General features: G+C 50.1%; 5 protein-coding genes across 5 annotated transcripts; 4 read left to right on the top strand and 1 right to left on the bottom strand.

Moving 5' to 3' along the window:
* Nucleotides 1-598: 598 nt before the first annotated feature.
* Nucleotides 599-2,010, top strand: BO95DRAFT_87203 (uncharacterized protein). The gene is made up of 3 exons (XM_025592296.1): nucleotides 599-863; nucleotides 924-1,160; nucleotides 1,219-2,010. Exons 1-3 carry the CDS (start codon nucleotides 703-705, stop codon nucleotides 1,808-1,810), a joined length of 990 nt encoding a protein of 329 aa, XP_025443763.1. The 5' UTR covers nucleotides 599-702; the 3' UTR covers nucleotides 1,811-2,010.
* Nucleotides 2,011-3,025: 1,015 nt separating this feature from the next.
* Nucleotides 3,026-3,481, bottom strand: BO95DRAFT_430531 (uncharacterized protein; the record flags this gene model as incomplete). Its single annotated transcript, XM_025584963.1, has 3 exons — nucleotides 3,026-3,221; nucleotides 3,278-3,309; nucleotides 3,359-3,481. The coding sequence occupies 3 exons, from the start codon at nucleotides 3,479-3,481 to the stop codon at nucleotides 3,026-3,028; spliced, it is 351 nt and encodes a 116-aa protein (XP_025443764.1).
* A 729-nt stretch (nucleotides 3,482-4,210) lies between these two features.
* Nucleotides 4,211-6,083, top strand: BO95DRAFT_87178 (putative protein kinase). Its single transcript, XM_025592295.1, has 6 exons — nucleotides 4,211-4,279; nucleotides 4,359-4,642; nucleotides 4,712-5,046; nucleotides 5,121-5,422; nucleotides 5,487-5,652; nucleotides 5,711-6,083. The coding sequence occupies exons 2-6, from the start codon at nucleotides 4,398-4,400 to the stop codon at nucleotides 5,899-5,901; spliced, it is 1,239 nt and encodes a 412-aa protein (XP_025443765.1). The 5' UTR covers nucleotides 4,211-4,279; nucleotides 4,359-4,397; the 3' UTR covers nucleotides 5,902-6,083.
* Nucleotides 6,084-6,237: 154 nt separating this feature from the next.
* BO95DRAFT_441385 (DUF3140 domain-containing protein) lies at nucleotides 6,238-6,877 on the top strand. Its single transcript, XM_025586165.1, has 3 exons — nucleotides 6,238-6,293; nucleotides 6,370-6,492; nucleotides 6,607-6,877. Exons 1-3 carry the CDS (start codon nucleotides 6,265-6,267, stop codon nucleotides 6,806-6,808), a joined length of 354 nt encoding a protein of 117 aa, XP_025443766.1. The 5' UTR covers nucleotides 6,238-6,264; the 3' UTR covers nucleotides 6,809-6,877.
* Nucleotides 6,878-10,772: 3,895 nt separating this feature from the next.
* On the top strand, nucleotides 10,773-12,967 carry BO95DRAFT_87328 (extracellular dihydrogeodin oxidase/laccase). Its single transcript, XM_025592297.1, has 2 exons — nucleotides 10,773-12,489; nucleotides 12,541-12,967. The coding sequence occupies exons 1-2, from the start codon at nucleotides 11,076-11,078 to the stop codon at nucleotides 12,903-12,905; spliced, it is 1,779 nt and encodes a 592-aa protein (XP_025443767.1). The 5' UTR covers nucleotides 10,773-11,075; the 3' UTR covers nucleotides 12,906-12,967.
* Nucleotides 12,968-13,330: the final 363 nt, after the last annotated feature.

A 13,330-nucleotide genomic window follows, 5' to 3' on the forward strand; every position in this document is an offset into this window, starting at 1 on the left:
TTCAGGGCTGATGAGTCTCATGCTAATGCTGGATCTTGAATATGCTATAAGGCGGAAGGAATGTAAATTTCGAGCCTTCAAGCCTAAATGTCACACGAGATCATACAAGACGAATGATGCGCTCCCACACAGAGCCGTGGACAGCATCGAGTAAGTTCAGGCAGAAGGATATTTAACATCCGAGACCCAATGATAGTTGGAAATTCCGGCCTTGGAGCTTGATGGCGCTAAGCGTCCCTACGTGGCGGCCATGGCAGCCTATGATTTTCAACTCCAAGCGCGACACAGGAGCCTCCAACACGGAGAAGCTCATCTAATCAGAGTTAACGATGACAGTCCGTGTCTGTGGCTTGGGCATCGCCAATTGACATGCCCGAGGCACGAGGCGTCAATGCCATTCGATGAACACCTGCCACTAGCCCGCATTGACAGTGTCGATCATCCCACCGGGTCGGAAATGCTGTCACCAGGAGCTCCCCTGCCACTGGCTGCATTAATCACAGCCCCGATAGTGCTTCATTGGATTAGCAACTTTGCGTCATCGTCGCGGGGTCATGAGGCGGTTCATCTGACCGAAAATCTTTATTGTACCTTCTGTTCGTATTTAGACGTTCAAGCTCCCGAAATGAGTGACTTCAAGAATCTGGAACAGCATTCGAATTGACTTTACATCTATAGTCAACACAACCACTGACTGTATCGATGGTGGAGCGCAACATCAGTCTCCTCAGCCTTGATGGCGGGGGAGTTAGGAGCCTCTCTTCACTTTATATTCTCAAGCACATCATGGAATCTATTGATGGCGAGAATACGCCGCGGCCATGCGACTATTTTGATCTCATCGGAGGTTCGGGCTCGGGCGGGTAAGCTGATCTTGCGCAATAACTGCACAGCAGCATCGGTCGCCAGCTAAACTACTATAGATTGATCGCGATTATGCTAGGTCGTCTGAAGATGGACATCGACCAGTGTATCAATGCTTACCGACGACTCCTGAAATTCGTCTTCGCGCGCAAAAGACATATCCCTTTCACAAGCAACCTGTGCAGGCAGTCGAAATACGATGGACGAAGGGTGGAATCGGCGATGAAAGCAATTCTTCACGAGCTTGGGTATGAGGACGATGTGCTTCTGAGGGACATTGATACTTCGTGCAGAGTGTAAGCATGCAGTCGAATTGATCATTCTCTTCAAGTTGGCAAGACTGACCCGACGAAGCTTTGCCTGCGTTACAGACGACGGATCCAAACGAAACTCTGCCCCCTTGACGAGCTACCCCAGCAAATATTGCTCCAATGAGCTGTTTAAGACCGCGAAGGTGTGGCAAGCAGGGAAAGCGAGTATGTCCACACCACCACTGTTCGACCCCGTTCCGATCGGCCCCAGCAGACGACAGTTCTACAACAGTACCACCGAAGCGAATAACCCGGTGCGGGAGGTCTGGATAGAAGCCAGAGGAATCTGGCCTTCAGGATCGTTGGATAGCCAGATCCAATGTCTGATATCGATTGGAACCGGCGTACCGTCGATCAAGCGGCTCAATAAGTCGATGCTCGGCTTGATCAAGACGATGCCCAAGGACTATGTCGATACGGAGAGGGACATGAATAAGTTCATCAGGGAACATACCGAGCTGGATGATGCAAGCCGCCTATTTCGCTTCGATGTGCCAAACGGACTGGCGGAGATAGGTCTCGATGGTGTTGATGAGCTTGATACGATTATTGATGCCACCCAAGATTACCTCGCCAAGGAGCTCGTTTATAAGCAGATTCAGCGGTGCGGAATTGCCCTCGGCGGCTTTCGGTAGACCGTCTGCGTTCTGTCTTTTGCCGGCATACTCGCCTGGGCTAGGACGGATGAGAGCGTGCAATTATCCCTCGGGCCTATTCCCGGCGAAAGTTAGTCTATGGATGGTGGTCTCATGTCGAAGAACCGATGCATCAAGAGGCATCAAAGCCCGCAACGAAGGGGCCAATAATCCATATGTGGGTGATCATACTCAACCGAGCAACAATCTCGACGTATGCCTCCACCATCATCTCCTCGCCAACTCAAATATCCCTCACCTACGCCTACACGGGTAGTTGGTGGACTTGACTTCATGTCAAAGCAAAAGATTCGCACTGGAACAGCTTAATGGGTAGGAGAAACGATCTCTGCACTAAATGTCAGTTCAAGCTTGCATAAGAAGAAGGTGCTCTGATGGCCAAGCATTCAGTGCATGCATATTTCGGCTTCAACGGAACAATTTCGTATTTCTATGCAACCATTCCGATGCGTTTGTTTATTGTCCCAATCTCTGTAAAAAAGGCATGACTGAGCTTCTGACATTTGATTCGAGTAGAGTCTATCGCAATGTTGGGTATAGCACATGACTGCTGGACCATAATCTTATCTCATCGCGAAAGCATCACCCGAGGATAAATGCTTTTGTACCTATTCCACTAATAACGAAGTTGGTCTCTATGGGACCATCAAAGCCACCACATATTGTCTCTGCGATGAGGGCCTTTTCTTGACAGATACACTGTGGTGAACATCTAACATGCGCATATTGTATGTGAAAGTGGATCATAGGTCAACTAGTGTCTCAGGAGCAGTGATTGGTCATTTCATAGGTGTTAATTATTGCTCTTCCTTGCCTCACATACCTTAGGAAGCCCAAAAAATTGGTATTTCCTGGTTATCTGCTCATATTTTTTATTGGGCAGGCGTTAGTCAAGGTCGAAATAACAATATGGCTTCATATACATTGCACACTTTGATGTGGACTGATCTGAATAGAGATCGTAGTAGTGTCTATTCTCTGTAGCGTGCCTAGACAAGCTACAGCACCAAGAAAGACAAGAACCCACACAAATAGCCCACTGTGACGATATGTATAGAGTGCTAAGAATACAAAATTTCTAAACAGACATGATCACCTCTCTCCCTCCGATCCCAGCATACTAGAACATAACAACACAGAGTTGTCAACATATTGCCTTGTGTGATTGGAAAATATTCTCTCTAGAGGCAATGCTTAAGCTCTGTGACCGGAAGACGTCGAATACTCGCGCTTGTCGCCTTTCTTGATAGTGCCAGTACCATCTGCATAGATGTGGTGGGTTCGAGGTCGACTACCGTCAGCCGGTGTAATGCGGGCACTGATAACCAGCGCCTTGTCGTTTCGATTGAAGTGAGACTGGTGTACAGGGCTGCTGCCGTCGTTGCGATGCCTATGGCTTATGGATAAGTGATTAAGTACCTAGGAGGAATCTGAAGTGGTACTTACAAGATCTCAATGGACTCGATCTTGCCGACTTTCTAATCGCGAGTTAGCAGAGAGAAAGGTATCAGTAAATCTATGATAGACCTTCACAGCACCGTTCTCGGAGTAACGCTCAGCGGCATTCCTGAAGTCACTAGGCAGTAGCTCTTTATTGTACCCCAGCCATTTCGCGAGACTTTGACGAGCGGTCGAAAAAGCTCTAGACATGACGAATGTGCTTCAAACTGCTAAAAAGGAGAGAGTTATATATGACTTTGAGACAGGGAAAGCAGAGTTCAGAGCTGACATGCGCAAAGTTAGTGATCCACAGATGCTGAGTGCGAGGACGTTGCGAGACTTTAAATGCTGAGAACATTGCCCATGCCCATGACGAGATGTACTATACTCAGCGGTTAGAGCAAGTCTCCAATGCAAGAGGAACCGGACCGGCTGTTTTCATTGGGTTGTCTCGAAGAGCCTCTGGCATTCGAACAGCCGCTGGGTGGATCTCATGTGTTGAAATGTGTTGAATCTAGTCACACATGATGGAACAAAGCGCGCTCCGACGGCGAAAGGTGGTCGCAACCAATGAAGCCTATGTAGCATAGTGCCTGGGTTTGCGCAAGAGAACTCAATGATACTAGAGTATAGCGGCGGTTGCTGTCGAGCTCTCATTGATGGGTAGATTACAGGGATCGTTGAGCCGGTGCCTTATTATGTCTAGCAGGTTAAACTCGAGCGCTTAAATTCCACTGGTCATCTTTGTCATTTTCACGCGGATTGCGCAATGACCTGAGCACCGTTGAATCGGTATGCTCAAGCCAGAGCTTGAAAGCGCCTGCTTGATTTAAAGAATCGTTCTGAGTATTGAGCATGCAGACGTATTGACTGGTTAACAGGTCACATTCGTGCAGAACCTGCTACGCGGAGGTTGTTTTCTTTTCCCGTCCCTGCTCTCCTTCAGATGATCGTGCAGCTGGGTTGCATCACGTGATAGAATGATCCTCACGTCCTCCTTTCCCCAAGGTACCTTGCTTCCTTGCCATCTACATCATCTGTACCAGCGCAGGGTGCTGATAACATTTCATATTCCTGTTTGCTTCAGATAAGATAGTCGAAAGGTGCATTCGCATCGCTCTCGATAATGTTACCGTCGTTCTTACGATCTTTACCTCGGCTTGGACGGACATGGAAGCCCCTCAATTTCCCCAACGCGAATTTCCTCCCGATCTCTCTCAGTCAAAAAGTTGAAGAAGAGACTATGCCAGACTATGTTCCTTCTCGTTATTATCCTGCTCGGATAGGTGAGATTCTTAAGGAACAATATCAAATTGTCGGGAAACTGGGATTCGGAGCTAGCTCGACTGTGTGGCTTGCGCGGGATATGAAGTGAGCATTCCTTGCCGTAAATGAGAGTGACCGTTTGAAAACAAACCTGCTCACGTGCCAAACTTGAAGTTATCGTCGATATGTTACCCTTAAGATCTACATCACATCTGCATCTCTTGGACAGCAATTGGATGACGAGCTCAACATGTACAGATGTATAGAGAGGGGCTCGAAAAGCCACCCAGGTCGTGGCGCTGTTAGATCGTTACTTGACTCTTTCGATATTGATGGACCTGGCGATAAGCATCGTTGTCTGGTACATCCTCCTTTATGGGAGAGTACTTTGACCTTTCTGCATCGTAATCCGGTGCAAAGATTACCTGTGCCTGTCCTGGCATTCATTCTCAAGCGCGTTTTCTTGGCGCTCGATTACTTACATACGGAATGCCAAATCATACATACTGGTATATTTACCAACAATACCCCTTGAGTGCCCCGAGATCCTTAATTCGTGATGCTTACGCTTCAGGTTTATCAGATATTAAGGCCGACAATATTATGTTCGGCATTGGTGATGATTCTGTCTTTGAGGACTTTGTTGAGGAAGAGCTTCAGACCCCTTGTCCGAGGAAAGAGCTTGATGGCAGGACCATTTACGTATCCCGGGAGCTTGGGATGCCTAAGGAATGGGGTGCCCCGGTCCTTTGTGACTTTGGCTCAGCTATGCCTGGTGATGTTGAGCACCTCGAGGATATTCAACCTGATATTTATCGGGCACCGGAAGTGATCCTCGAGGCCCCGTGGACGTATAGTGTTGACATCTGGAATGTTGGTTGCATGGTAAGCGAATGACGCTGATGATCCTGGCTGCGTGCGAGCTTTCTGACGTTCTCTCTTCTCACAGATCTGGAATGTGTTTGAAGGCGGATCCCTGTTCACCGGATACGACCCAGAATATCAGACGTATCGAAGTAGGGCCCATCTCGCAGAGATCATTCGCCTGCTTGGACCTCCTCCACCCAGTCTGCTTGCTCGAGGCAGACTAAAGCACAAGTTCTTCTCTGATGAAGGTAAGGTAATCTCCACCGTGAAACGTTCAATGTTTGCTGACCCCGTCTGGCATTACAGGTGAATTCTGTGCTGGTATTCCATTGCAAGAACCAATATCGCTTGAGCAGAGGGAAACGACCCTTGAAGGGCAGGAAAAGGCCGATTTCTTGCGCTTGGTGCGGAAGATGTTGCAGTGGGACCCTGCTCGGCGTAGCTCAGCGAGAGAATTGTTGGAGGATGAGTGGATTTGTAGGCATACTCGCAATTGAACATGAGGGACTTTATAGCGCACAGCGTATTCATGTTATGCTGCATTATCTGCCTTCGAGGCTACCTAGAAATGGTTCGCTCGGTAACCGAGTTACCCCGAACCACGAAAATTCAACCAAACTCGAGGTCGATCGAACTCTGCCTAACTTGGTGAGTAATTCTCCGCAGAATCCTCTGATAGAATCTCGGAACCGACCGCGTTTGCAGCCAGCTCAGATGCAATACACACGATGACGCCGGTGTTTGTTCGCGGAAAAGGGTGACGTCACGCCCACCCAGCCGAAGGTACAAAACAGCTGGTAATTCAACCACACTTCTGGTCCCCAAGCACACAAGAAAAATCCCAATAAACCAACTCCAAAATGGTTAAAAGCAGGGACACGGTTATCGAGTAAGCATTAAAACCAACATACCCACGAGCCACTCCAATAAAAGTAGCGCTGATCCGGGAAAAAACAAAACCCCAGCGAATTCAACGAGCTGGTCAACATGACTCCCAACGAGCTCCGCGATTGGCTCCAAGAGGAACAGTCCCAATCCTCCGGCTGGAGCAAGAACAGTGAGTCAGGCGAGACGATCGGGCATGAGAGGTAAGCCGCACCCTCTCATTTTTTTTCTTTTTGCGTCAGGGATCATCCTTGTAGCCCTGCGTGTAATTTCGCATGTATGCTGAGCTTGAGTGTGTCTTTTCCCGCATTTGATAGTGGTCGCAAAATCGTGGACATCCTCGAAGGCAACCCGTCCAAAGATGCCTCGAAGTACTCGGATGAGGACATCGATCATATGCGGAGGGTGGTGTCATACTGCAAGCGGCATCTGGCCCAGGAGGAGACCGCGAAGCAGAACACGGATAGTAAGAGCTATCGGTCGCTGAAGAACTGGGGTCATGATCCGCTGAAGGAATGAGGGACTATTACTCGTTCTGGAAGGGGTTTTGTTTCTGGGTTGGATGTGTATAAATAGGTTACGGGTATGATTATTGTGTGGATATAGTGTGAACTTTGTAAGACTGGTCTCGTTGAGCTGTAGCTGTTTTTAGGTGTAATGCTGTTGCGTTAGATCGGTGTTGGGATTGGATCAGCGTAGAGGCGCAGGGGATAGTTAGTTAGTCAAGCAGAAATTGTCCTATTTTGAGGCGTTGCACAGTTCTGATCTGACGCCGAAAGGAAGGGTTTGAGACGGGCACTTTGTTGTACCACCTCTTCATTCTTCCAATTGTCCAATAAATTATAACATGCCTGTTAGGACAGATCGAAGCTACAGAACTAGTCGACTCACTAGATAGATCCTCATATATCTCACGTACGGATCGGTCGCACTAACGGCGGTGCTGCACGCAGGCGTCGGCGTATGTCGATCGGCTATTGCCATTAACCCCGTAAAATCATCTTCCTTAGTAAATGATCCCTGTGGGGTGCGATCTCTTGCTCATAGTGGGCGGAAATAGCAACCATTGCAAGCGAGCCAACGGTGGGAATCGTTGGTTCATCAGCATCGCTTGTGCTTGTAGTCCTTTCGGACTCCCTCTATTTCCCCTCTTCCTCCACGGCAGTCCATCATACCAACAAGACATCGTGTTGTATGATGTATTTGCGGTGCAGAGAAACAAAAATGCTGGCGTAGCTGAGCAGGAGTACGTAATTGGCGTCGCGATAGCTTCACATTACCCCGGCTAGTCCCCGCACAGGCCGCTCGGCTTTGCGCAAGTACACTCTGGCGAGAGCCGAGCTCAGAGGCTTCTAGATCTCTGACTTGGAGGTCTTGGTTTCTCTTGTCAGTTTGCCGACTTCTGGTAATCAAGGTATGTCCCACACCGTAAGAATTGCAAGAACTGGGGTGACCGCTTGGCTGGCCTTTCACATGCTGCAGCGTCGAGGTAATCATTGCACGGTCTTTTGCGGGACACAGAGCATTGCGTTGTGGACGGACTGGGAGCAATCTGGAGATATACGAGACGACAATCTAGTCTGTCTCTTATCATGAGCTCTGCTTGCGGCCAAGATTATCCCAAGAACTTGGGGAAAAGGTCAAAACAAAGGTGAAGGCGGAGATGGCATGATCCCCAACAACGTGGGGAATGCCCGCCAGTGTGGCTGCCCGTCAAGGATCGCCATCTTCGGTTAACTCTCCCAGCTGCTTGCTTTTCCCTCCTCAACCTCCCACCAACCCACCAACCCACCAACAACTCTAGCCCCCTCACCCCGGTCACTCCCTCTCCACAGCTCCAGCACTAAATTGCCGATCCTTGATCTTGCTTATCAGCTAGTATGTAACTACTAGTGTGTCTACCAGAACCTCAGCAGCCTGACTTCTACTCGTCCATCGAGGTCCTGATTTCACGATTGGCTGTCATGCCACGATCTGTAGGTCAACAGCTTGGCACCCACCCCCGACTGCATTACTGGCTAAGAAAGACTCCTTTGCGTCTTAGGTGGTCATCCGAATACGATGTACAATCACTGGGAGGCAATTCGCACCCAGAAGAAAAAGAATTAAACAACCCAAGGCTCCACGTGTGCCGCGTCTTGGTGGTGCTTAGCAGGCGGTCCTAATGCCCAATAGCACAAGTTAGCACGATTTCTAAGCGGCATCTTCTCAACACTAGCTGTCAGGACACGCGATCTCACTCTACTAGTTCCCAGTGGTAATCATGGGCAGAATATTCCCAACGATCTCCAATAAGGAACGACTGATCACAAGATCCCTAGCTCCAGCAGGTCGCCTCAGTACTGGACTAGGAATAGTGCAGGACCAAGACTCCACCCTGGCAGCTGAACACACACAGCAAGAAGCGTAGTTCATGCTACTAAGTCTCTGGATATCGGATGTTTTTGTGAATGGTCTTGCTCTCGTCACGTATCCCCCATCTTTGTTCTTACGCAGTAATGATTACGCCTCTCTACCACCAGGACTCGGTCTAACGAGGGCGCAGCGCGCACTTGGTTGGCTTCAGAATCTGCCGGGCACGTGGCGGAGTGCACCGCGCGGGTCGGTCCTTTGTGCGTGCGACAAGATTCATTTCCCCCCAAACCGAGAGAGCGTTACTCAGACATGGCTATTGCCGTTGGGCCGGTTCATCCGAGGCCATAGTGCTGGAATCCAGATTCGCCAATTGGAACCCACCGCAAGACACTCTGCGCGCCATGAGCGCGCGCCCGTATCTTCTCGAGCCCCTGACGCTTAATGTCTCTTCGGGGGATAAGTTATGAAATCATGTCCAGCCCATGTTCGGTGGATTTTGCCCCTCGTGAATGAGGGAGGAGAGCTGGCGGCGTTATGCCAGCGCATACTGACTGCCCCTGGCATTCCTGCAGGGCATGAACTCGTAACTTTCGGCCAGGTCCTCGACTCCCATTCGGGCTCTCCGATGGGTTGAGGAACTTGAGCTTGGCCATTGTCCCTATCTCCAACTTTGAGCTCGAAATTTGGCTTGAGCCGCCATTCTACTAGTCACGTCATACGGCCCGAGTGGGTTTAGCTGGCGTGATTTCGCTAATCGGGTTCGTATAGAGTGCATTCGTGGCTTGCGGGGCCGCTTAATTTGTCAATCTATACAAGGCCAAGATTTAGTGACTTAGTGCCCCACGATGGGCCCGGGAAAAGCCTACTGCATCAGAGGCTTTCGTTGAGAATATGACTCTTCAATGTTGGCCTGGGAAATGCCTGACAAGGCGGATCCCTCACTTGCTTGGCCCAGAATGCGGGTGATTTAGTTTTGCTTTTTTTTTTTATTTTTCCCATTCCTTTTCGCTACATTCTGCTTTCTCTGTGGTCGTTCTTCTTATCTTTCTATGCAACGCGGTCACCTGGGTACCCTCAAGCGAGACTCTACATGCACTGGGGTGACCGACGTCTTTCTCTACCTGTTGACAGAAATCCCGCCCCAATCGCCAAGGCCACTACGCTCGCCTGGCCCCGATGCTGCGGTGTCTCCCCACAATTGGCCAAGGATCTTCTATGTAGCAAGGTGCAAGGTCCCACGTCATTACGTTTCCAAACAAGTTCCCCTCTTACGGAAGGTTTCTCACCTGTCGGATTATCTGCTTCAGAGATTCATTTTCACTGGGTTCTAAAATTAACGCAATGAGCCTCATGTGTCGCTCCACTTTCAAGAATGGATCTCTGAGTGATGAGCCGCCTTTCAAGCTCTTTCCGGAAGAACCTGATATCTGATACGTCGAGCGGATGGAGAATATGTCTGAGCGGTGTCAGGAAAAGACGACTAGCGGTCAGCACCATTCCCAACGCGCCCGATATCAGCGTCAGGCATGCCATGTGCTGGCGGACGGTAAATAGTGCGGGTGAAAATGACTCTACTTTTCAGGCTTGCAGTAATGCGAGCATTTTGGTGCACAGTGTGCGCCGCGGTAGTCGGCTTCTGAATCGTCCAAGGACATGAATCATGACATATATCATTCTTGGAAGCAAAGCTGGCTGTGATCCGAGAAGTGCGCCGGCCAATCCGCTCGAGCTCAATGCTGAATATGCATTTCCGGGGTCTGAACGCTCGTTTCTCTCATAGGCGAGGTTCCAGAGACTGATGTTCTCCCTGGGATGGAGATCCATGGTCGCTTATTCACAGCCTTGGGCCGGCCATCATGCAGAAGTCAATATGCCACGAGGTCAAGGCTCATTCCTTTTCAAGTAGGGCTTGCGATGTTAGATACGAGTGTGAGTTGGTTGCAAATCAGAAATTGAGGTCCGAATTTCCTCCTCGCAAAATTGCTCTCCAAAAAGTCGATCTGCTGCTGCGCTAGCGGTCATTTCAGAACTTCGTCGTGTCCGTCATTGGATGCCTCCATAGGTCTCATACTCATATGACTGGGTGGAGATCCGTACAGCTGGGGGATTGCTTGCATTAGGGCTGCTTTAGATCCGAGTATGAACGATGGTTCGGGAAGACCTGTCAAGGCCAGTGCTGCATGGAAGTCACCGAGCCCTGCAAATCAGTATTCCCCGGGGCGAGACAGACCGGAAGGCTGATTTATGGAGACAGAGCAGACAACATGAGCCGAATTGGAATCCTGAATAGGCCAAGGCTAAACATTACAGTCACCGGCTCGGTCTGGGTGCTGGTATAAAGCCGTGGGTCCAAGGCGGGGACCCATGTCAGGATAGTCAGTAATCGGTCTATTCCTTTGTGGTCCTCGTTTCCATTTCCCCTCGTTACTCAATGAATTTCCTTTTGCTCTTATGGCTCCTGGCCTCAGTGGCCTTGAGCAGTCCGATTGCGCACGATCTCTTTCCATTCAAACAGACGTCTCAGCTGGAGGCAAGGGCCGCAAATCAGAGTCAGTCGTTACAGAACTCTCAGGTGCCTTGGAAAGGATTTGACATCAATACAAATTACTATAAGTCTGCCCCGGATACAGGCGTTGTGAGGGAGTATTTCTTCGACATCATCAATACCACTCGTGCACCTGATGGGGTCGAGCGGCGGGTGCTTCTTGTCAATGGACAATTCCCAGGTCCAACCATCGAGGCAAACTGGGGAGACACAGTGAAGGTGCATGTCACCAATCGCATGCAGGACAATGGCACTGCAATCCACTTCCATGGGATTCGACAGCTGAACAACAACCAAATGGACGGGGTAACGGCTCTGACTCAATGCCCTGTACCTCCCGGATCAAGCTACACATATGTCTGGAAGGCCGAGCAGTACGGTTCAAGCTGGTACCATTCGCATTTCTCTCTCCAGGCTTGGGAGGGCGTCTACGGAGGCATCGTGATCCATGGCCCTTCTACGGCTGACTACGATCAAGACCTGGGTGTTCTCTTTCTGAGTGACTGGCTTCATGAGACCTATTATAGCTATTATCAAGAGGATCTCAATAGTGGCCGGCTGCCTACCATGGTGACGGGCTTGTTGAATGGGACGAATATCTGGGTTCCCAAGCATGGCCCTACTGTCGGCCAACGCTTCCAGACTACCTTTGTGCCAGGTCGGAGGTATCGGATCCGTCTGGTCAATACTGCCATGCACACGCAGTTCAAATTCTCGATCGACAATCATGACCTCACCGTGATTGCGGCTGACTTCGTCCCAATGGTGCCATTCAAGACGAATCACGTCCCGATTGGAATGGGCCAGCGGTACGATATCATCGTGACTGCCAACCAAAGACCGGATAACTACTGGATTCGCGCGATGCCGCAATCGTACTGCAGCAACAACACGGCGGCCGACAACATCAAAGGCATCTTGCGTTACAGGGGATCCAACCCGAGCTCGGATCCGCGGTCGACAAAATGGAACTATGGGGGCGACGTCGACTGTCAGGATTTTCCGACGTCGACCCTTGTCCCGAAACTTGCTTTGAACGCAGACCTCGGCGAGGCGAACACGGTAACCTCTGATACTGGCATCGGAGGCATTGGCAAGCCACCGATCTACCTATGGAAGATGGGAGGTGAAATCTTCAATACCTCCTGGAGTGACCCAACCCTACTGCAAACCTCCGATGCTCCGAAGAAGTCCAGCTGGGAGCCAGGCCAGGGAGTGATCCAGGCGAGCGTTGCGGATCAATGGACCGTGCTGATCATTCAGACGACCATTCCTGCCGTTCATCCCATTCATCTACACGGTAAGCTCTCCTTGTCTTTGCTCACGATCTCGTCCTAACCAAGTTCATCAGGCCACGATTTCTACATTCTAGCCCAAGGCCTTGGTACCTATGACCCCTCCACGGTGAAGCTGCAGACAGAAAACCCCACGCGCCGCGACACGCTCAACCTCCCCGCAGCAAACGGCAAGGGTGGGTATGTCGTCATCGGGTTTGAGGCTGACAACCCCGGTGCCTGGCTGATCCACTGCCACATCGGCTTCCACGCGGCGGAGGGATTCGCGCAGCAGATCATCGAGCGCCAGAGTGAGTTTGAGGAGTTCTTGGACAGAGATGTCCTGGAAGAGACGTGTATTGCGTGGAATGAGTGGGCCGAGACGAACCCCTACGGGTTCCAGCACCGAGGCGATCATGGGCCATATGAGTCTGGTATCTGATCGGCTTGAAATAGGGGACTTTTGGCCTCTGGTCGAGGTACTCGTTCGTTTGTTCGTTCGTTTTTTCCCCTTTCATTTTGCTTATGACTGATGATGTGAAAATGACCGCACGGGATGGTATGATTTAATGTCTTAATGTTTTAATAAGAGCTGGATGGGTAACACTTTGGGAGGAAATGATTGGGGTGTGCTTGATTCTGTGTCTCGTGGCGATTGACGATAGCCATGCAGGGAAAAATCTGATCTTGATTGGGAATGTATTCGACTCACTGCCTAGCGATAAAATCATACGTTTACATAACATCATCCGAGCTGTACAGGTGAATTGGACTTGTGTCCGGTGGATTGCATCGAGGCCAGATGATACTAGCTCTTCATCTCGAGCTAGGAGGAAGCAAGATGATAGTGTGGGAAGCATCTCTCTC

Source organism: Aspergillus brunneoviolaceus, assembly GCF_003184695.1.
Source record: "Aspergillus brunneoviolaceus CBS 621.78 unplaced genomic scaffold BO95scaffold_22, whole genome shotgun sequence".
NCBI lineage: Eukaryota > Fungi > Ascomycota > Eurotiomycetes > Eurotiales > Aspergillaceae > Aspergillus > Aspergillus brunneoviolaceus.